The sequence below is a fragment of the Carica papaya genome, chromosome 8 (genome assembly GCF_054855325.1).
Source record: "Carica papaya isolate Zhongbai chromosome 8, ASM5485532v1, whole genome shotgun sequence".
Taxonomy (NCBI): Eukaryota; Viridiplantae; Streptophyta; class Magnoliopsida; order Brassicales; family Caricaceae; genus Carica; species Carica papaya.
This window is the reverse complement of record NC_142316.1, coordinates 15,420,919-15,446,714: the sequence shown is the minus strand read 5'-3', so window position 1 is coordinate 15,446,714 and position 25,796 is coordinate 15,420,919. Positions and strand designations below refer to the sequence as shown.

At 34.4% G+C, this 25,796-nt stretch overlaps 1 protein-coding gene across 1 annotated transcript; it reads right to left on the bottom strand.

Moving 5' to 3' along the window:
- Positions 1 to 12,337: 12,337 nt before the first annotated feature.
- LOC110807367 (L-type lectin-domain containing receptor kinase VIII.1-like) lies at positions 12,338 to 14,785 on the bottom strand. The gene has a single exon (XM_022032491.2). The coding sequence runs from the start codon at positions 14,633 to 14,635 to the stop codon at positions 12,530 to 12,532; it is 2,106 nt and encodes a 701-aa protein (XP_021888183.1). The 5' UTR covers positions 14,636 to 14,785; the 3' UTR covers positions 12,338 to 12,529.
- Between the last annotated feature and the right edge of the window lie 11,011 nt (positions 14,786 to 25,796).

Below are 25,796 nucleotides of genomic sequence, written 5' to 3'. Positions count from 1 at the left end.
TTTTGGGAATCTAAGATATGATTGCATTGTTGGATGCATATTACTTGTTTATGTATTTATGTTTGATTTGGTGACGGAGACTAAGGACAAACAGAAATGAGATGTGATCTGATAAATGGATAAGGTGATAGTCTCATTAGATATCCTAGGAGATGGTGGACGGACTGAGTTCATAGGGAACCCTACTGTGAACGTTGTCTCATACCGGACGGGATATAGAGACTGGTCATTTGGCGCTCATACCGGACGGAGTATGGGGATGGCCTGCTTCACCCTCGTACAAGACGGGATATTGAGGTTTAATGTCTTGGTGCTTATACCGGATGTGGTATGGGGACGGCCCTGGAATTAAGATTGTTAAAATAAATGGTTCACATATAGCGGGGACACTCCTATGGATCCTCATGGATACTAATAGGCTGGTGAAATGAGAAATGGTGATGATTAGTTATTGTTAATGAATATGAATTTATTATATGTTCTATGTTATTGATTGTGCATGAAGTTGTGATCTGTATGATGTTATTATCTTTATAGGTTGTTTTCACATGTTCTCTAAGGTTAAGAAAATGGGAAAATGGTTTTAATTTTTATGAATGTATTGGTTTAAAATTTGTGCTCCATTGGTTGTTTTTTTTTTCTACCAACCTTTACTTCTGTGACGGTGATATATTGTGATGTCCTTACTAGGATAGTGTAGCTCACCCCTTATTTAACTATTTCATATCAGGAGGACCTGGTTCCCCAGTCCGATCCACAAGAACACTGCGAGTAGATGCTAGATATTTTATAGTTTCCTTAAGTTTTCTCATTTCTCGTATTTCTTTCAGAGAACTTATTCCGTGATGTTGTTTAGTACTTTTAAGTTATTGTGTAAGAGATGTTAACTTTAATCTTTTATTTCGCTTCCACACTCAGATTATTATATGTATTTTCTTTTGAATTTCATGGGTCTTTACAAAGTATTTTTAAAAATCCTTGATTGTCTCAGCATCATCCTCATATGGGATCTCTCTAGCAAGCTTATTGATCATATCAATAAGCTTTTCATGTATAGAACAATTCTTAGGTTTCGGTACCAGTCATCAAATTTTGGTCCTACCAACTTGTTGACATAAAGTATGTTACAGTAATATAACAGACATATCGAGAAATCTAAAATTAAGAAAAGAAAATGCAACAATATAAGAACACATTTACATATACCATAAAGAAATAGATTTTTATCTAAATGATATTTTCATTAAATAAATCAAACAATTTTAAGAAATATATATTTCAATTTAGTGGAATAAAAGAATCATCTAACAATATGAATGAGTCCCTTGGTAGTCAAGTCAATTCTCACACATATTTTAAAGGTAGGTACTCTTACCAATTGTATTCCCTAGAATCCAATTTTTTTTTCATTAACATTACATATATATACATCTCATATATATATTGTGCCCTAATTTTTTAGCAGCCCCAAAGATTATTTATATATATCTCATATATATATGTATGCCCGCGGGAATTAAACTTTTTTTTTTAATTCATCATATGAATAAAATAAATATTTCAAACAAAATCAAAATAGATAAATAATAATTCTCATATTTAAACTGTTTAAATATTTAAAATTATAATGTGATCACAATATACGGCAAAAGATATAACATAATATAATTTAATTTATTTATGTTTTAAAATTTATATTATAAATTAAAAATTAAATTTAAAACGTAATTTGCAGTGAGTTTTTAAATTAAAATTCTTTAAAAATATAAAAATTTTATATGTATTTACACTAAAATTGACATTTGTTAATTACTTTTTAATTAACAAAATATGTAAATAAATTAAATAATATTTGTGTTATAATTTTTTACAAAATTTTAAAAAAATTGAAAGAAAAAATTCACTAAATTTTTTGGTGTGCTTACGGCTAGGTTTTTCTTCTCTTTCTTTTATTTTTGCAATCACCTTCTTATATATATATATATATATCACATATATATATATAGGTCGCACGGGTAGTTGTCAGGTGCTTTTGGACTTCTTGTTATATAAGTGCAAATTAATTTGGACTTATCCTTTTTTTTTCAACACCCAATTACATATATATATCTATCATATATAATTGTAAGTCTAACTTCCTGTACATGTCCAAACCAATTTAGACTTCCTCCTTTTTTTTCTTTTCAACACCCAATTATATATATATATACATATATATCTCATATATATATGTTGCCTTTTATTATTATTATTATTTAATAAAACAATTTTATAAATCTATTCAATTTTAAATTAAATTTTACAATAATCTTTACTATTATAATATTCACACATATTATTATATAATAATTAACAAAATATAAATATTAATTTTCTATTTCTAAAATAAAAAAAATTAATTTATCTCCAATATTAATTATATTATCTGTACTAGAAAAGAATATAATAATATTCTATTTAGATCAAAAATTTATTTATTTAATTAAATTAAATTCTCTTATTTAATTATCAAATAATTAAAATAATTAATATACTTAACAAAAATCAAAACACTCGTTAGTGTGTGACCCTAAAGATTCAATACTAAACCAGTAGTAAATTAGTCAAACCAATTTACTAATTAAGATTCGCATCTAACAACACTTTTTAACAACCAGATAGCATGAAGTGTATAATTACTCTTAAGAACCTACAAAAAATGATGTAATATTTTTTTCCGTTATTATTGTTTCAGGTTACCTTAGAATATGGTTTAATTGTCAAATCCCAATAGATAACCAACTATATTTCATATCAATTATAACTAACTAATTAATGATATAATAAACTCTTTTCTTCTTTCATTCAATTGCCCTAGGTAAGATCTTAATATAATCATTATAATAAATGACAATATAGAGCTTAAACTTATTACTAAAGTTGACAAATTCTGTCTTGATCAATTACTAATTCTACAAATATTTAATCACAACTAATATCCTTTCAACTATAGTTATATGACTCAGGTCAAAGGAAATTCTTACATCTTATCATTTTAAGAAAATATTTATTGACAATTTAAGATAATATTAATAATTAAGAATTCTCAACTGAGTCATTTCAATAATCATATCTCTACATACATAATCTGTATATGTTATTTAGTTAATAAGATCAACTAATCTTTATCTTATAAAAATCATCACATATATATTAGTCTTATCAAATCACTAATGTCTTATTTTGATTATTCAACGATTAATAACATTTTAAATTTAAGCATACAAAGCTTTACTCTCATTATCAAGATCTTCATCTTGATATAAAATGTCTAAATTTATTGAATGATTTTATCATATAAATTAAACAATAAGATAATAAATATGATAATAAAAATATTATTGTCATATATTAAAATAAATTTTCAAATAAAAATATATTCAATATATTACAGAAATAATTGAATTTTAGACATAATAATTATATCCCTAACAGACACCTCATATTCCTCTTATATGATATCTCACTTATCCAAGTAGCCAACTACATGGCATAAAGACTACATAATGTCATCGCAAGCCAATTACTCTACCTTGGGCTTAAATCTTATACCAAATACCAAGTATTCTTTATCTCATTTTCTTTCATATTCTTTTATTTTCTGTATATGATACCTTTCTAGCAATATCATAGGTTACACTGAGCCTAAATTTTACATTTAAGTTATTGTTAACCCACGTTAACAACAAACATGAATGCATAATTGAAAGCATTGCAATAACACATAGAATCTCGTTCCTCTACCAGTTGAACATAAATCGATAGGATTTAAATAGGTTTATAAAATCGAGTACAAGTTTGATGGCACCACTGAATGTTAGAAAACACATCTTGTTATGTCAAATAATGAGCTTGGTTGTAGAGGATAAAAGTAGATAAAGGGCCAACTACAACTGTTAGAGATCATGGAAGCGTGTGTGTATATATATATAAATGTTGAACGGTGTCATTTTTTGTTTAGGTTTCTCTTGTTGATGTATAAATCGCCTCAATTATTATATATATATATATATATATATATATTTTTTTCAAAAACTAGAAAGAACGGTGTCATCTAAGGTTTGCTCTCACTACACTTCTTCTTAAATAAGCTTGAATCTTGCATTTCCTTTCGGATTTCTTGCTAAATAGTTGAGGCTTAGACATAGAAATCTTTATATGTTGCTAAAGAATACAATCAAGTTAGAAATATTGATTATTAAGAAACAATTTCTCTTACAGTCATACTCACTAACCTTCATTGCCTCCTCATTGTTGCTTTTGCTTGAAATTGGTATATGTACCAATTAGGCATCTAGAATGCTTTTCTTCATGGTAATTTAAATAAAGTTGTATATATGAAGCCCTTAAACTGGTGTTTGCTAGTAGGGAAAAAATTGTATAATAGCTTAACAAGTCCCTCTATATGCTCAAATAAGCCTCAGAGAATTCATTCTCTACCTCTTTGTATACTATTCAGAAGTGTAACAGCCCCGGAAATTCATAATGAAATGTATATTAAAAATATCAAATGCGGAAGCGAAGTCAAAATTTGAATAACATCCCTTACACTAAAACCAAAAACGTGCTCATAAAATATAAAAGATCAAACTACCTAAAGGAGAAACTTGAAAGTAAAAGTTACGAATATGACTATGGAGTCTTTAGGCGTTCCCTTCGTCGTCCTCCTGCGGAACCGGCTCGGGAACGATGTCTTCTTGATCTGAAATGATTAAATAAGGAATGAGCTACACTAGCCCAGTAAAGACATCACGATATCTCACCGTCACGGAGGTAAATGTGGGTAGAAAATACAAAAAGACCAATGGAGCATAATTTACAACAAATCCTTTTATTAATAATAAAACCTTTACCATTCACTTACCTCGGTGAAATTCATAAAACAATATACGAAAGCAATAACATCATCATCATCATGAAACCATATATTTATACTGTATAACATAATACCTATCAAGCTTTTCGTAATTCAATCGTTACACAACATATTTTCCTAATTTACCAGCCCACTAGTATCCATGGGGATCCATAGGGGTCCCACTACCCGTTAACCCTTAACACTTGAAATCATATTCCAGGGCCGTCCCCATACCCCGTCCGATATGGGCGCCAAACCATAGACCTCATTACCCCGTCCGGTATGAGGGTGAAACGGGCCGTCCCCATACCCCGTCCGGTATGGGCGCCAAAACACGTAAGATCTTCATACCCCGTCCGGTATGGGAGACCACAATCCCGGTAGGGTTCCCTACGGACCCGGTCCGTCCACCATCTCCCAGGATATCTAGTCAGGCTGACCACATTATACAATTCTCATTTACATAATCTTTCATTCTCCTTTTCCCTCAGTCAGCATTATCAATCACATACAAACAAGCAAAACGATAATTTATGCCAAATAGACAACATACAGCATCAATATCTCGGTCATTCAATCCATAATCAATAAAACAGTAAAATATACACACAAAACTATAAAATAAAAACATCGAACCTCATGCTGCATTTAAAACTGTAAAACAGGCCAAATAACAGTTAACCGACAAACACACTAGACTCGGGCTCCATTAGCGACCTTAAGCAATTTCACACATTCGTTGATTCATGAAATACCGTTTTATCATTTATTGAACTTTAAAACCGTGATAGGAAATAGGGTGAGGGGTCCTTACTCGTTTCGGGGTCCGAACACGGTTTCACAGTGCGCTTGCAGGCTGTCCCTAATTTTCCCTGAATTTTTCCCGGGAAACTGAAACGCACTACTGGTACCTGCACGTATTCCAAAAAATCCCAAATTAGGCCCAGGGCCCCTTTCGGCCAATATCGCAACTGCGGCACGGCGGCTCCGCCGTGCTCCGGCGACGGTGCCGCCGCTTGCGGCGGCGGTTCGCCTCAGGTTGGCCGTTTTCGGTCGTTTCCGGCCGAATTCGGTCACACTCGCATTGGTTCCTGCGATAAAACAACCCTACGGCCCTCGGGGGGCCGAAAATTTACGAAAAACCGAAGCTTACCGGCGGCGGTGCTCTCGGGTGCGGCGGCTCTCCGGTGAAGTTCGTGTTTTGGTGATTCGGCTCCGATCAACCTGTAGAGAAAAGAATGGTGATCGCGGTGGTATAAAAATTGCATTAAATGGAGGCCGGGAAGGGCCTCATCGGAGGCAAAAACCGAGGAGGGGCGCGGCAGCGCCGCTGGTTTTTAGCCGTGTTTTCCGGCCGTTTGGCCGGGATTTTGGCTACGATTTGGCCACTGGGGAAATCAGCGTGGAAAAACGAGTCGGGGGTATAAAATTTACCTCGATCGGCGGTCAAAAATCCCTCCAGTGCGGCGGCGGGTGGCGGCGGCCGGCTTCTGGTTCGTCTTCTCCGGCGAGGGCAGGCGGCTAGGGTTTGGGGTCTGGTGTGGGGGTCTTATTTATACCCTTTTGCCTTTTGATCTCAGCCGTCCATTTTGATTTAATCTGGGCCGTCCGTTTTTTATTAAATCTGGGCCGTCCGTGCGATTAAATCTGGGCAGTCCGTGCGCGCGATTGATTTGGGCCCTCCGATCGCGCGCACGCGGATCGCCAACGTGGCCCGTCCCCGGTCGACGTGGTTTTACCACGTGGCAGGTCCTGGTTGGCCAGGACTGCTGACTGGGTCTGCTGACGTGGCGCGCGCGTTTTTTTTTTTTTTTTCTCTCTTCTTCTTCAATTTCCCCGAGCGCTACAAGAAAGTTAGTAATCAACAGTCAAAAGCTAATTAGGCACTTTCATAGAAGCTCAAAATACTACGTCCATTGTAGTTCTTATCTATGTTGATGACACTCTTCTTGCATTAAATGAGACTCAATAAATCAAATGCCTCAAGGAGTTCCTTCTAAAACATTTCTACATTAAAAACCTTGGAAATCTGAAGTATTTTTTAGGGATTGAAATTTCCCATTCTAAGAAATGTATCTTTATGTCTTCAAGAAAATATGCATACAAGTGCAGAAAAGGAGAAATTTTCGATCGAAATAAAATATGAACCTCACTCCTATAGATGGAACATTATTGAGTGATCCAACAACATATAAAAGATTGATTGACATGCTAATTTATCTCACTGTCACAAGACCATATATAGTCTATTTAGGCTGAACATTAAGTAAGTTCATACATTAGCCTCAAAAACCACATTGGAATGCAGTAATACAAATCCTCAAATATGTCAAGGGTATTCTTGGTTAAGGCTTGTCATTAACTTATATAATTAATCTTATAAAGCCTTTTGTTATTCGAATTAGGGAGGTTGTTGTGTCACAAGGAGATCAGTTAACAAATATTGTATCTTACTTAAGAATTCACTCATTTTATGAAAATTTAAGAAACAAATTGATTTTTCGAAATCATCAACAGAGGCCAAATATTGAGTTATGATAAATAGCTTCTACACCATTGTTTTCTAATGAGCAAATAGCTCTATATGTTGTAGCTAACTTTACTTTCCATGAATGTTTGAAACATGTTGAAATAGGTTGCAATATAGTTCAAGAAAAATTACAAGCTAAATTATTGGTCTTTCCTATGTACCTACACATTTCCAGTTGGTAGATGTTTTTATAAAAGTTTCTTGAAAGAATCAGTTATGACGTTGCATGATAAGTTAGGACTTCCCAATATTCACTCTCCAACTTGAGGGCAAGTATTAGGAAATATCATTATAATATATTATAATACGTGTAATTGATTTCCTTAATTGACTTTTTAATGTGGAACCTAGGATCAACAAGTGCCTAAAACTCACACTTATAATTTAACTTGCAAAACTTAAATCCCTAAATAAACTATCTATATTTAATTCACAATCAACTTGTGATTGCAAATTAAGATAATTAAAAATAAGAATAAGAATTGATAAGATGCCACGAGATTATCTCGAGAAATAGAATCAATTCTTCACTCAACACGACAGTTGAAAAAAATTCTCCAAAACAACCTCATTAAGGCTTGAAGATAAATTTAAAATTTTTATTAATTTGAATTGATGTGATTACAACAAAAAATGAGAGGCCTTTATATAGACATATGACTTAAAATTATAATAGAATTAGAAAAATTAAATTCTAATAGTACTCATCTAAAATCTTATCTAGGACTCTAATAAAATAATGTATTAAAGACTCATAAATTAATATAAAGTAAAACTCTTCTCTCTTGGAATGGTGGGTGAATCCTTTAAGATTTATGCTCGAATTTGCTTTCTTTAGCTTGAGAAAATTTAGCTTCCTTTAATTAAAAATTTTTTGATGTAAAAGTTGTGTTGAAGATGGATAATTCCAGTTACATCTGAGTAAAAAAAGGAATCCTTTTCTTTGTAGAAATCGGCCATGAGTAAAGAAACATTATCATTTGAGCTCTGACATGTCAACTAGGATTCCAACATCTTTTATATGAATTTATGAAGAGGAAAAACTTATTATGACTCTTTAATAATAACTTCAAATTCCTTGAGGGAATCTAGCCGCAAATCCTACTTGAAGTAGGAATCTTTGCTGGTTTAGATGAAGAGAGAAAAAGTGGAGAAAAACTATCTAGGAAGAGAGTTTCCCTCTCTGGGGGATTGTTTTCCTTGCATGTCTCTCATCTAAAATATCCCTTAATTCAAGGAATGTGCATGGCCAAGACACTTCTTGGCCAAATGAATTGAATTCTCTTTCCTTGTGGGCTTCTTCTTTGTGCCCAAGCTTGTCTCATTCATTAATCCACTCTTAGACGAATGATTGAAAAGGTTGTTTGAGTTCCTTGACTCTTGCTCTTGTGATTGGCCCACAAATCATCATTATACTCTTTTCAAGTGGCCCAAGCCCATCTTGAATCATGTCCAAGCTTTATTTGCCTTGCTTATCTCATATGTGTGCAATTTAAAGCCCAAACCGCCTTGATCATATGTTAAACAACCTTGACCGCTTACTTACTCTTTTGGAAAGCCTTGACTGCTTACTTACTCTCTTGGACAGCCTTGGTATTCTTTTAAACAACTTACACTGTAACCTACCCAGCTTGAATTATCCATACCATAATATTTTTCATTTATGGGACTTAAATCGTGAACCTTCAAGTGCATGTAAACTACCATGTTGCCGTGAGCTCCCATGTGGTCTTCCATGTGAGTTTGAGTTGCATGGTGCTCATGAGGTCTCATATAACTTAGTGTGGGTTGCCCTTCCCTCCCATTTTTCTCATATTACTTTTAGTATAGATTTGATTCCACTATAAGTAGATTATAAATTCTTAGTTTTATAAAAGGGAGAAATTCACTCTTGTTTATGATTATATATTTGTAAATCATTCCTAGTAATACAAGTTGAAGAAATAATTCATCTAGACTCCTCTATTTTTGTTTGCTCAACATGTTTTTTTCGTATATTTTCATAATTGAAAGATGAATAGAACTATTTTTATAAAAATAAATCAAAATTTTCATAGTTTATGGCTAGAATCCGTTACTTGAACGAAACTAGATCTTGTGGAATCGTATTGAATATTTGACGATACATTTCGTACCTTGCTAAAAAATCGATCCTTGTTTACCAACCACACATTGTCTAACCAAATCCAATTCTCTCTCGATATGTTCCTCAAAAAATCCGATTCGTGCGGATTCTTCCCCCAACTAACGAAGAGATCTTGGCGGAATTGCCACATATGAAATTGAGCACAATTTTGCAAAGAAATAGCCCACTTGTTTCTCGAGAAGAGATGGGTGGCTCGGGCCCCCCCGGAAGGAGGCCTTCTTCGCCTTCCACCTAAGCTGCGCAGGAAAAGCCCAAAGCCAATCCCAGGGAACAGTGAAGCTTCATAGGGTCTTTCTGTCCAGGTGCGGGTAGTCCGCATCTTCACAGACATGTCTATTTCACCGAGCCTCTCTCCGAGACAGTGCCCAGATCGTTACGCCTTTCGTGCGGGTCGGAACTTACCCGACAAGGAATTTCGCTACCTTAGGACCGTTATAGTTACGGCCGCCGTTCACCGGGGCTTCGGTCGCCGGCTTATTTATTTGAAAAATATTATTTTGATCATATTCTTTCTAAAAGTATATTTATTTAGTGTCTTAATAGAACAAATATTCAAGTACTAAACTAAATAAAAAAATGAACAATACTAGATTAATTTTGTGTAATTCAGTCAGATTCATAAGATAACAAACACTTTTTTTTTCTTTTCAATAATATATTTTTAATTAAAATCTTATATAAAATGATGTCTTAAGGTAAAATAAAATAAGTGTTTTTTTAACTTTTTATTACTATCAAATTTGAAAAACCATCAAATCTAATATGAAATTAATATTTAGAATAACAATAAAACAAAATTTAATCGAATATTGGTTTTCAACTAATATCAAACTAGACTAAAGTCATAATTTCTAAAAGTTTAGCCTAAAGATTGGACTCAATTTTACTCAATCCAATTTGATTTTTTTTTTTTTTAGTACATAGATGAGTCTAATAGTTCAATGGAATTGAGTGATGATTATCCAATTGTCCTGCATTTATGTGGTACATGAGATTTTAAAAGGATGATGTACTAATAAAATAAAAAGATGTATTGCTTAATATTTTTTAGAATAGTAAAAGACCAAAAATATACAAATGGAATTAGACAAGTTTGTCAGCTAATCATGATTATTTATATAGTGGGCAGCATGCACACTTCACCAATTATCTAAAATTTTGGGCCCCTTGTCCTCTCCCTTGTGCATATATATATATATATATATATGAAGTGATCCCTTTTTCTTATTTATTTATTTATATTTAGTAGTATGTATATTTTCATATCCAATTTTTATTATAAAGAATAAATTTTTCTCCAAAGATTTTTTTATATAAATTTAATGTTTATTCTTGGATAAAATTTGTAGGATTTCAATAATACCTTCTTTTCATATCAATATGATATTAATATAATTTTACTTTTGATATGATATAAAAAAAAAAAAGGAACTCATGTGAAATATACTTTTTTTTTCAAAAATTTATGAATCTTGACGAGATTCAATAAATAAATAAATAAATATACATATATTACATACATAAATTACCTTTTAAGAATCTCATCATAATACGGAGTCGTTTTGACTCAATAATAATTATATAATATTACAATATAAGCCCCACATTAAAAAAAAAAAAAAAAAAAAGAAATCAAAATTTTGAGGCATTTCAGAAAGCAAAATCAAATCATGTTAAATCCTACTACCTTTTTATTTTGAAAAGCTAATGGAAATCACGTGTCTAAGCTTGAGAAAAGCCTTCATCCAAAAGTTTTCAATTATTTATCAACTACTTAATTAATTATATTTGGATCCAATTATAAATACATTTATTAGTTGGAAAATAAAATAATAATTCAGTATATTTATCTTGCGGGGAGACTTTATTTTTTATTTGATTAATTTAAACTATATGTAATTATGATATCATCTTTTATAATAAAATTGTAATTTAATTTTTATATCTGAATAAAATTATAATAAAATGAATTAAATCAAGTTGAGTTACTCTAGTATTAAGATTTGACTCCTTATTGGGAGAAAAGTCATTAGGTAGTACAATTTAATTCATTATCGTATCTACCTATACCAAATTTATTATATTTTATTATTAAAATTGTAATTTTTTTTATTATTTTACATATTTAAGTAGTATACTTAAATATTCTATGTCAAGCTAGATCTGACATTAATTTTTATGAGATCAAATTAAATTAAATCAAATATTTTTTATATATTTAGCTCAACCTACATTAATTAATTTGAGTTCTTTCTAAATTTTTTTTAATATTATGTATTTCATGATGTTAAAATCACTTGTTTATTATAATACCGCTAAATATATTATTGTAAATTAATATCTTGGTGCAAATGAAAATTCTAAAGAAAAAGAAAACAAAAGAAAAGTTGTGATTTATTATGACTATTTTGTTTTTTTAAAAAAATTACATTAACATCATGAATCCTTATCTTAAAGTATAATAGATGATAGCGGATCACTCAATCAATAATTTTGATAAACAATATATATATATATATATATGTATATAAATTATAACATCACCAATAATTCTAAAACAATACTACATTCAGAAATACAATTCTCCTCAAATTTATAATTTTTTGTACCAACCATTAAAATAAATATTTATTAATCATTTTTTACTAAATTAGTTAGTTGTGAAAACAACCACTCACTCACCCTCCAATAATAATTAAAAAGAAATTTGATTATATAAATTAAAATATATATAATCACCTTAAAATTTAATACAATCATGGAATTTAGTAAAAGGTGGTTATTTTATTCACCCAAAACTAAGAACATCAGTAAACACAAAATTGCCTAAAAACTAGACCTTAAAAGGTATTGTTATTGGGTTTTACATATACATGAACAAATGAATATGAATTGACATATAACGTATACATAAGGTAAAAAATAAGAGCCCTTTTGGGTAAATCTTGACGACGCTTCACACCAAATCATCCCCACCATTATAACTATTTTCTGATGAGGAAGAACTGGTTATAGTGATCATGCCATTACAATCTGACACACTGTCCTGCAAGCTCAACAAAAGATGTGAAGTGCTAAAACTCATTGAAGGTTTGGCTCTGGGAACAAATGGGACCTCTGTCTCCCCCACCAGCATCTGGACCACACCTCTCATGGTGGGTCGAGCCAGTGGGTCAGGGTTCGAACAAGCCAACCCAACCAAGAGCACCTTCCTCATCTCATTTTCATCAAACTCACCTTCAAGTCTCGCATCAGCCGCCATTAACAACCTTCCTTCTCTGTGCAAGCTCCAAACCCACTCTACCAGATTGCTGTTTACTCCAACCCCTGAAAATTCCTTCTCTATCGGTCTCCTCCCACAAGCCACCTCAAGAACAACCGCTCCGTAGCTGAACACGTCGGTTTTCTCCGTTGCTCTTCCGGTTAAGAGATATTCTGGAGCTAAATAACCCATTGTTCCGGCGGCTACTGTGGCGTCTGGAGATTTGTCGTGCTCCACTTGTCTGGCTAATCCAAAATCACCTAAACGAGCATTGAATCCTTCGTCTAACATTATGTTGCTGCTCTTTACATCTCTGTGGATCACCTGGTTTTCACATTCTTGGTGTAAGTAAGCTAGAGCTGATGCTACACCCAGTAATATTTTTTGTCTGTGAGTCCATGGGAGAGGTGTTCTTGCTTCGAATAAAGCTTTGTCGAGGGACCCATTTGGCATTAAATCATAAACTAATAGAATTTCACCTTTTTCATGGCACCATCCTTGAAGTCTTACCAGATTTCGATGGCGAAGACCTCCGATTATTGATAATTCTGAGAGAAACTCGTTCTTGCCTTGCGTACTATGGCTGCATCTTTTTACTGCAACAATGTCGCCGGTCTCTGTTAAAATACCCTTGTAGACAGTCCCGAATGCGCCATGGCCGATTATTCTATTCGCATTGAAGCATTTGGTAGCGGATCTCAGCTCCTTGTAGGTGAATTCTTTCGGCATTTTGATTATATCAGATGCAAAAGATTCTGATTTTTTTACATTTTGGAATTTCTTGTTGTAAACCCAGAAAAGAGCACCGCCGAACAGGGCTAAGAAGAAGGCCCCTGCAGTAACCACTCCTGCAACAGCCCCTGCACCTTGCTTGCATAACTGGTTGTGGCAGGAAGATGACTTGCTGCTCTTTTGTTGAGTACTGGAGATCGGATTGGAACCAGAAGGAGGTAATGAAGGAGGCGGTGATTTCACGGAATTAGCCGTTGGATTCATTAAACTAGTCATTGGAGGCGGCGGTGTGACCGAGTCAGATTCCGAGTTCGACTCAAAGGAGGAGCTAAAACTCCACCATTCGATACTGTGAGTCTCTGTGCTCCCCTGAGTCGACCCAGAAAACCCCACGTACATAAAGTCATTCACGTACTGATCCAGATCGAGAATGACCGACAAAATCGGGTCTTTCGGTTTCAAATTCGAGTAAGAAACTGAGATGTTGAAAATACGAGTTGACCCGTCATACTCAATCCATGAATTCACTATATCACCGCTCTTGAGATCAATATCTATGGCACCCAAATCGCCAACCTCCGACGATACCATGGTGTTTAGATCCAAACCCACGTGATTACCATTAATATCCTTAAACTCCACGTCCATTAGGGTATCAAATTCCACTGCCACAAATCCCGAACCAAGGCCCTTGTCGTCGAGTAGGCCGAGAGAGCCGCCGGCGGCGCCGACAGTCTCGTCGTCCGGCGAGATGACAAAAGCGAGACCTCCGCCGATGGAGGAGGGGTTGAGATTAGTTACAGAGAAGGAGAAGAAAGTCGAAAAGCTAGCCGGAGAATGGGTGCCCGGTTGCCGGAACCTAACGGGCTTCGTGTAAAGAACCTTGCCGGCGCCGGAGTTAGGAACCGCCAGATCACGCGTGAGACTGACGCTGCCATTGTTCAAATGGGCGTCGCCGATAAGTTTCAGACTCCCGAGCGTCAACGTACCGAAATCGAATTCAGTGGTGGGAAGAGCTCCCGCAGCAATGGCGAAGACGAAAAAGATGAAGAGATAAAAGGTAAACATTTGTTGGGTATCAACGCATGGCCATTAGAGGGATTTAGCGGATCAGATGAAGAAAATGAAAGAAGAAAGAAGAAAGGAAATTGATTATTGAATACTCACGGGTGTTTGAGAAAGGGGGATTGTATTCTTTCTTTGGCTTGAAACAGAACAAAGTTCAGGAAACAAACAAAGGAATACTATGGGAGTAGGAAGAAGAGAATCCAAAGGACGGTGAAGGTGACAGGTGGATGTGAGAGAGACACGTGTCCTTGTTTAACGGCTAGTTTTCTTGATCTTGATAAATAAAATTTTCTATTTTTTAAAAAAGTTATTTTCTCTTCAACTCTTAATCTACTTTCTTCACTGCTTTTCTGTTGACCAAGTCCAACTCAAATTTATTTATTTTATTCACTTAAATTTAATTTTAACATATGTCCAAAAAATTTTACTTATTAATATTATCTAATATTTAGGGGAATCTCTTACAGACCTTGTCTAATAATTTTTTTTTGTAAAATTTAAAAATTATAACAACTGTTATTGGATTATATACAACAAATATTTAAAATATATAAAAAAAATTTCTTTTAAATTTTAGTTTAATATTTAAGAATGTTTTGTATTTTTAATTTTTTTCTCTTACTTAAAAAATACATAAAAAATTGTTTATTACATTTGCAAAATATGTAACGACTTGAATTCTCTGAGGCAGAAAGAGCATCACCTCACATGTGAACTTGATAAATTTTTGCGCAACATTATATTGATCTTCATAAATCAACAATACATCTATTGTACAGAATCATAATTCATGAGACTTACAATAATATTTCAAATTTTCATAATAATAATACATTCAGATCTACTACAATAAGCGTTCAAAGTAGCTAAAGGATTCTTCAAAGTATTCATTTGATCTTGAACTCCCCCTAACTTGAACTAATATGCACGGGGGGAGTGTGAATTGGAGTGAGTTTTACAAATTCAGTAAAAATAAAGTACAAAGCAGAAATATGCAAACACACATTCATACAGACTTGATAAAACCAATGCAAATTTCATATTCATAAATATTCAATTTGTAAGACAACTTTACTCATCATTATTATCACAAGTATAACAAAATAAACAATCAAGAACCACATCATTTTTATTACCCATTCCAATATATTTATATCTAAGTACCATACATATTATTCTCATTTATAAATATCATCACATTGTATTAGATTCATATTCAGATAATTTCGTTTCATTCATAAATACCATCAACCACACCAGATACGTATCCAGATCATCTTCATTTCCATTACATATTGTCATTTTCTATTTTTCTACACGCGAATGTACAAATATTTTTTTTACAGTTTATCGTTCGTCCTCATACCTCATCTAGTAATGAGCGTCACAATTATAAACCGTCTTAATACCCGTCTGGTATGAGGCTTCCCAGCTCCGTACAACTGAAGACTCATCCACGGTAAGGTTCACCTTTATGTACTAAATCCGTATACTTTCTCCCATGATACCCGGTAAACTTTTTCTCCTTCAAATATTGTTTTTATTTTATAGCCCAATTTCAGAAACATAAATATTCTTGATATTTTATTCTTTTTATATTGTAATTTCAGAAACACAAATATTTTTGATATTTTATTTTTTTTTCTATCCAAATATTATATTTATATTTTTGAAGAAAAATTTACATTCAACAATAGTATGAATTTATATTCTCACTCACACAGCCAATAACCAATCTCATCACTCTCACACACCTATTTACACAATTGAGATGCACAGTTATTTTACTCACAACAAGTATACATAACAACAAACTATTCACACAAAATCATTTGAGCAAGCAATCACATGCATACATGTATGTCTAACATATACAGTTTATATCGTATTAAACATACACTCAATGTACTACGTAGGCAACAACCAATCACAATTCATATCTACACATATTGCTTACTTAAATTTATCTTGTTATCATTATATTTAACCATAAACCTATTCTAATTATGTACATATATATACTTTCTTACAATATACATATTTTATCTAATTATGATTTAACATACATAAATCACTTATACTCATACAAAAATACATACATCTATATTCCCACTTTAAAGATGCATATAAGCGGTTTCTATACCTACGTAACTACTTACATTATTTTACACCTGTACACATATATATGTATATTGGTATGAGCGTAAATAGTCATACACATACAGATTCAATGTGTAAGACTATTTACGCTCATACCAACATACATATATATATATATATCTATTTATATTTTCATATAGTTTTGTATATATCAACATATTACATACTCATATATATATAGCTACATAAGTAAACATGTCCTAGAATCCATCTACTTTTTATACATAGAATCCTATACGTTAACAAATAGCAGCCTATATATACGACATCTTTACCTATTCATTCATGCACGACATGTCTGTATCTATATTATTATACATATACTCTATACAACACTGACGCTCAATACACACTTACTCATATACATATGAAACTTTGCAAAACGCCTTCTAGGATAACACTTAAATCATTCATCAAACTTTTAAATTAATTATTTTGAAATCAATAAATCATTTTATGAAAATATGACATCCCCGAATGAAAACTAACTTAATTCTTACTAGGATCTCCAATGAAAGAAGAAATAGCAAAGCTTTCACACGACTTTGGTTCCATACAGTCAGCTCCCTTTTTAGTTTCATATTCTCAATTTTCTAAAATTTTCATACACATGATTAAGAATTTAATTTAAAGTAATAACCAAATGTAAAGTAGAAGAAACTTTACCACAATTGGTGTCGAATTCGGGCTTTATATCTGAAAGAGTGCGGTTTCGGTCTCTCTCTCTGATTTTCTGATGTTTAGCATCGAACGGATCTAGAACAACGCGTCGTGGTCTGCTTCACGTGGATCAAGTCCACCCAACATGCACTTTGCTTCTTCTTCCTCAGCAACATGCGTCGCGCATTTTGCACTGCGCGTCAAGCACTGCACGACGGGCGTCAAGCACTGCGCGACGCGCGCCGTGCACCCAACACCATGCGTTGCGCGTTCGGCACCGTGCGCCACGCGTCGCGAGTCCGACACCGTGCGCCACGCGTCGCACGCTCGGCACAATGCGCCAAGCACAGAGCGACGGGTGCCGTGCACCCAGCACCATGCGTTGAGCGTCCGGCACCGTGCGCCACGCGTCGCGAGTCCGGCACCGTGCGCCATGCGTCGCGAGTCCGGCACCGTGCGCCACGTGTCGCGAGTCCAGCACCGTACGCCACGCGTCGCACGCTCGGCACAATGCGCCAAGCACAGAGCGACGGGTGCCGTGCACCCAGCACCATGCGTTGCCCGTCCGGCACCGTGCGCCACGCGTCGCGAGTCCGGCACCGTGCGCCACGCGTCGCACGCTCGGCACAACGCGCCAAGCACAGAGCGACGGGTGCCGTGCACCCAGCACCATGCGTTGCGCGTCCGGCACCGTGCGCCACGCGTCGCACGCTCGGCACAACGCGCCAAGCACAGAGCGACGGGTGCCGTGCACCCAGCACCATGCGTTGCGCGTCCGGCACCGTGCGCCACGCGTCGCACGCTCGGCACAACGCGCCAAGCACAGAGCGACGGGTGCCGTGCACCTAGCACCATGCGTTGCGCGTCCGGCACCGTGCGCCACACGTCGCGAGTCCGGCACCGTGCGCCACGCGTCGCACGCTCGGCACAACGCGCCAAGCACAGCGCGACGGGTGCCGTGCACCCAGCACCATGCGTCACGCGTCCAGCACCGTGCGCCACGCGTCGCGCGCCCAACCCCGCGCACTGCGATGTGCGCTCAACACCGGGCGCCACGATGTGCGCTCAGCACTGCCGTGTGATTTTGCCTTTTCAGCCGCGCGCACCGCTCGCCCTACTTCCTTCCTCCTTCTCTATCTCCTTCCTCTTTTTCTTTTCTTTTTCTTTTTCTTCTTCTTCTTGTACTTCTTCTTCTTGTTCTTATTCTTGTTCTTGTTCTTATTCTTCTTCGGCAGCGCGCGCCACGCGCCCAACACTGTGCGACATGTCCCCTTCTTCCTCCTTCTCCTCCTTCTTCTGCTAGGGTTTATTTGTCTCTTTTTTTTTTTTTCCTGGCCTGAGCCTAAGCTCCCTTTCTCTCCCTTAAGCCTGATTATTATAAAACGTTTTATGAATGATCATATTCTAAAATAATTTTATAAATCAAAAACCAAAACATAACAAAAACATTTTTAGATCTAATTAAAAAAAGCCCACAATTTAAGTAACATTTAGATTTTTTAAATGGAATTTAAAATTTTTATATGTTTTGATAGAGAAAAACTAAATAAAATATTTTTTTAAAAAAAGAATTAAGGTTAAAAAATAATCTACTTATATAACTAAATAATAATACAAAGGAAAAAAAAAGTGGTTCCCAAGTCAAGTAGTTTCCTTTTCCAAAAAGGAAACTAAAATTGTTTTGTTTGTCAAATTTTTTGTTATTGCCTTTTTGTTGAGAAGTTGAAAAGCTTTATTTTACTTTAGAGATAACTTGCGGCTGCTCCAATTGTGATTCTGTACTCCATCCCTAGTCTCTCAATCATTTTTTATTTTTTAAATTGAAATTAGAAGTCTTTTTTTATTAATTAATAAATGATTTTTCTTAAACAATTCATTTGCCAACTTATTAAATAATAATTTAATAAAAATAAAAAGTAAATTTTTTTATCAAAATTAAAATTTAAAAAAAGTAGCTTTGATGTTTAAATTTTCAACATGTAATAATTACGAGCCACAATGGGCGGACGAGCTCTGAGAGGAGCGCGAGCATAACCCTTTTTCATCGAACTCAAGATAAGAGCAACACACAGTGGAATTATTCAATCCCATAAGTCAATAAATTAATAGAAAAATATTAATATTTGGTTATTTTATTTTACCAAAACTAAATTAATTTATTTTATTTTAATTGGTTAAAATATAAAATTCCACGTCAGAAAAGGCTGGATTCCACGTAAGCACGTGGTTATAAGCAGGCAGCCAGTAGGGCGTGGGGGGATTCTTGCGTGTGATTGAGTGTCAGGAGTTGATGATATGTGGTGATATGATTATGGCTGTACCATGTGATTGACAAATGCGCATGTTGCTATATACTTTTTCCTTGTGGGCCCCATGGGGCATGAACCAATCGGACGGGAAAGATGTTTTGATGTAATCGGACTTTGGGATGGAGAAGGGACCACCCTTGCTTCCTAACTTCGTTGCACAATACTGTGCGTTTTGGTTCTTTTTTTGTTTTTTTAAAATAATTTGTTAATGGTTTTAAATAAATTAAACCATACAAAACATAATATGAATTATTAAAAATTATTATACAAATTATTAAATTAGTCTCTAATCTTTGACACTTGTTATAATTTAATTTTTAATATTTTTGTCACAATTTGATCCATGATATTTTCTATTTATTTCCAATACTCAATTTTTTTTTCATTTTTATTGAAAAAAACTAAAATAATTATGTCATGTTTGGATATTTTAATTAGTTAAAGTTATTTTAAATTATTTTTTAAAAAATTCAAATATAATGTAATTATTTTTTTATTATAAAATAAAAAATAAATATTTAAAATAAATAAAAAATATTACAGACTAAATTATAAAAAAAAATACTAGGCACCAAATTATACCAGGTGCTAAACATCAAGTTTGATAATTTATTTAAAATTATTTTATTAAGAGCATTTGCCATTGATAATGTAATATATTCTATTGTAGATATAACACTTAAAGTTAGATTGTATTGGTTATTAATTATAAAGTAGTCATACTATATCAGAATGACCGCCTAAAGTGGCAATTCTTGAAAAATAATATATTATATTTGATGTAAGAGGAAGAGTTCTTGGTTGATCTTACGAGAGACAAGATTAGACTTTAATTTATATATTAATTTAAATTAGAAATTAGATGTCCAAAAGAGCATAAGAAATGAAGGTAAGAACACCTATTTTGTAATATAAAATAATTAATTAGACCAAAATTACATGAACTTTAATTAATGTCAAAGTATGTGAATGTATAGATTCATTATTAAATAAAATGTTCAAATATTTAGAAAAAAGAATTTGTAAGAATGAAATTTAACACCTTTAGACTACAAATAGAAAGAGAAGTCTAAATTCTTCCTTGACAATTCTCATTTTCTTGAATAAGAAATAAAATTTTAAGTTCTTCCTTAACAGTTTTTAATTTTAAAAAGTAGAAACATCTTACTATTAAAAGGAAAAAGAAAAATTTATGAAAAAATATTTCAAATATTAGAGAGTCGTTATTGAAAATAATATTATATGCTAAAATATATGGCAGTCAATATTAATAATTTAGATTAGAAATAATATAGTGACTTTTTAATGTATATTAAATAATAATAAAATTTTTATGTAGTTTATAATTAATAACCTATTAAAGTGTGTTTCTGCTTGCGTGTAATGAGAATTATCATTCAATAAAACTAATTAAGTTCAATTGTTATAACTTAAAAAAGAGATAGATGTTCACTAATTAAATGCAATATATACATTAAATATTTTACAATTTTATAAGGACATACAAAGACATACAATTTGATTGAATTTCATAATTTATTATAAATGAATAAAATATCAGTCATATAATTAAAAAATAATTAATTCTTAAATACACATAAAAAGAGTAGTAATAAATTAAAATTGGAGCTAGTCTTAGGAATTTTGTGTTGGACACTTTTGATTGGCAAATGTGTAAAACCCTAAAACTTTAAGGAAATAAATATATATCGTCATGACGGAAATAATTAAGAGTTTAGAATTTATATTTCTTACACAATAAGTAGGGATACTCAATAAAGTTACAAGAATGCCCCTCTAAATAAGTTTCAATAACGAAATGAATAATTAAGAAAAACATCACTAAAAATTCTATATGGTTAACCTCTGGTGGGCAACTCTGATGGGATGCAGGAGATAGGTTTTATTCACAATCTTCTTGTAGTTTAGAATCTAGATCTTGTGTAAAGACCCAAAACTTAAATGAAAATAAAGTCATAAATGAAATGCAAAAGCGAAATAATAGAGTTAGAGTTTACATTCCTTACACAATACCTTAGAATGCTGTAACACCCAAACTTTTTTTTTTCTTTTTATTAATTATTATTGTATGAATATAATTATTATTTATTTAATTTTAAATTGAACTGAATTTAGTTTAATTTATTTTAATGGAAATAATAATAATAATAATAATAATAAAAATAGGTAAAAATTGTTTAGCGATTTAATTGAAAATAATTTTGAGAAAAAGGGATGAAAATTTGGGTTCTGGGGGTATTTTTGAAAGTAAAATCGAAAACCAGATGTCAAAACGTAATTTAAAAAAGTTGTGCCACGTCAGCTACCCGGTCAGCAGCCCCGGCCAACTAGGACACGCCAGGTGGCAGAGACACTGACGCGGGAGGCCACGTGGGAGGGAGCTACGTGGGCGATCCACTTGCGCGCGATCGAACAATTGAGATCTGTTCCGCGCGCACGGACGACCTAAATCAAAAACGCACACGGACGGCCTAGATTGCATCGCGCACGGACGGCCCAGATTGAATCGCGCACGGACAGCCCAGATTGAATCGTGATGAACGGACCAGATTCATTCCCTATTTAATCGTAATCGGACGGTCCAAATTAAAAGCGATGGACGACTTAGATCAAAAGTGGATGGGTATAATAACCTCATCCGCACCCAAACCCTAACCCTAGCCGCCAGAGCCCCTCGCCGAAGAAGACAGCCCAGCCGCCGGGGAGCCGACTGCCGCCACCCGCTGCCGTACTGGAGTAATTTTCGGCTGCCAAACAATGTAAAAATTCTACCCTTTGCTCAGAATTTGATTCTAAACTTACCTATGGCCAAATTGGAGCTGAAGCACCGGCCAATTGGCCGAAAAATGTCGCCAAAGCTCAACGGCGCCGCCGCAGGGTGTTTCGATTTTTGCCTCTGATGAGGCCCTTCCCGATTCCCGTTCGATGTGATTTTTCCACCGTTGTGATCATCGTTTCCTCCTCTACAGGTTGACCGGAGCAAAACACCCAACCGCAACGTAAGCAGGAGGAGCTGTCGCACCGGAGAGCCCCACCGCTGGTGAGTTTTGATTTTTAACATTTTTTTGGCCCACCAAGGGCCCTAAGTGTGTTTTCTCACAGGAACCGATGCAAGTTTGGCTGAATTCGGCCGAAAACAAAAAAAAATAGCCAATCTGAGGCGGATCGTCGCCGTGGCAGAATTTTGAAATTTGCCGAGTAGGCCTTGGGTATGATTTTTGGGTTATTTGGGACATGTGTAGGTACCGTAAGTGCGTTTTAGTTTCCGAAAAAAAATTCAGGGAACCTAGGGACCTCTCATAGGCGCAGTGACAATCTAGTTTTCGGCGTCAAATCAAGTAAGGACCCATCACCCTATTTCCTATCATGGAATTGAAGTTTGAATAAATGATAATACTGTATTTTGTACAAATTAAATAGATATACATAATTAATTACGGTTACTAATGGAGTCCGAACCGGACATTATTCTCTAGTCGATTCCTGTTTGATTTATTTTACAGTTTAAATGCATTATGGTATCTGGTTTATCTATTCTATGATTTTAAATGCATGTATCACTGCTTACTTCACTACTGTTTGATTTTGGGAATCTAAGATATGTTTGTTTTGTTGGATGCACGTTACTTGTGTATGTATATATGTTTGAGTTGGTAATAGAGACTAAGTACAAATAGGAATGGGATGTGATTTAATAAATGGATAAGATGACAGCCTCACTAGATATCTTAGAGATGATGGACGGACCGGGTTCATAGGGAACCCTACCGTGAACGTTGTCTCATACCGGACGGGGTATGGGGACGACCCGCTTCACCTTTATACCGGACGAGGTATTGAGGTTTATTGTTTTGGCGCTCATACCGAACGGGGTATGGGGACGACCCTGGAATTAATATTGTTAAGGGGAATGGTTCACGTGTAGCGGGGACCCCTATGGATCCCATGGATATTAGTAGGCTGGTGAAAACGAGAAACGGTGATAATTAGTTATTGTTAATGAATACGGATTTATGATGTGTTTTATGTTACTGATTATGCATGAAATTGTGATCTGTATGATGTTATTGTCTTTATAGGTTGTTTTCATATGTTCTCCAAGGGTAAGAAAAAGGGTAAGTGGTTTTATTTTAAATAATTGTGTTGGTTTAAAATTTGTGCTCCATTGGTTGTTTTCAGTTTTCTACCAACATTTGCTTCTGTGACGGTGATATAGTGTGATGTCCTTACTGGGCTAGTGTAGCTCATTCCTTATTTAACCATTTCAGATCAGGAGGACCTGGTTCCCGAGCCCGATCCGTAAGAAGACGGCGAGTAGATGCTAGATTTTTTATAGTTTCTTTTATTTTTCTCATTTCTCGTATTTCTTTTAGAGAACTTATTCTGTGATATTGTTTAGTACTTTTAAGTTATTATGTAAGGGATGTTAACCTTAATCTTTTATTCTACTTCCGTACTCAGATTATTATATGTATTTTCTTTTGAATTTTTGGCGTCGTTACAGCCCAATAGGGTTACGTGAATGTCTATTCTAAAAGAACAAACGAAAATAAAAAAAATAAACGAAAGACAAATAACTAAGTAATTTTAGGATGACCTTCACTAACTTTTGAAGGGGGTCCAGAAAGTAAACTATTTACAACCTTTTTGTTGATTGGGATCTGGATTTTGGTCCTCTTGATATGAAATAGTAAATGAAATGGTAAACTACACTACCCCAGTAAGGATATCACACTACTCACCAATACAGAAACTGAAGTTGGTAAAAAAATCATAAAAACAACCAATGGAGCTCTTGATTTAAGTAAATTCATTTATCATAAGGAAAAATATTTATTGCATATATTTACCGTTGTGAGATTTTCAAAATCGACCTATAGAGACAATAACTCAAATAACATTCTAATCTCATATTCAAGTGAGCAAGAACAATAACTTTCCCTTTTTATTTGCCTACTGATATCCCTAGGGGCCTATAGGGATGTCCCACTATGGATATACCTATCCCTACGAAAAAACATGTTAGGGGACTTTGGTTGGCCAAAAAAGGTAAAAAAAAAACATAAACTTACCGGTGCTAGAATTTTTCGGTGTAGCAGTTCTGCTGGCTCACCTTCATAGCTGGACATTTTTCTCCGGTCAACCTGTAGAAAACAGAATGGTGAACACAATAGTGAAAAATTGCACGAAACGAAAAATGGGAAGGGGCTCATCGGAGGAGTTTGCGGGTTTTGCCGGCAGTTTTCAGCTCATCCACCGTTCTTTTTGCTCCAATTTGGCCATGAAGGTACTCAAAATCAAATTCTGAGCGGATAAGAGAATTTTTATCTTTTTTGGCGGTTGGATGTGGCTCCAGTGCTGCGGCAGGCGGCGGTTAGTTCCTTTATTTAGGGGCTGGTTCTTTTTCTCCAACAGGAGGCTGTCGACTAGGGTTTGGGTTCAATGTGATGTGAAATATTTATATTCGTTTTACGTTAATTTGGGTCGTTCATCGTATTTATCTCGACCATCCGATCACATGTAAAGAAAAAATAAATTTGAACCGTTCATCATAATTTGATCTCGACCGTCCGATCATGTTTAAAGAGAGAACAAATCTGGATCATTCATCGCATTTAATTGCGACCGTTCAATCACGCATGAGGAGAAAATGGATCATGACCGTCCACGCGCATGGGAATGCTTCCGAGTTGTTCGATCGCGGGGTACACAGATCGCCAGCGTGGCCTCCCGCATGGCACCGAGTTAGTGTGCCTTGCCACATGGCACGCTCTAGTTCGTCAAGGCTACTGACTGGTCAGTCCAACGTGGCACAATTTTTTAATTGCATTCTGACCCCCAGTTTCTAATATTTTTTTTTAAAATACCATGCGAACCCAAATTTTCACATCTTTTTTCCAAAATTATTTTTAATTTCATTATAAACCTATTTTTTTTTTCATAATTTCACATTAAATTAAAATTTATTAATTTTAAAAATAGGTTATATATATATATATTTTTTGATGTTA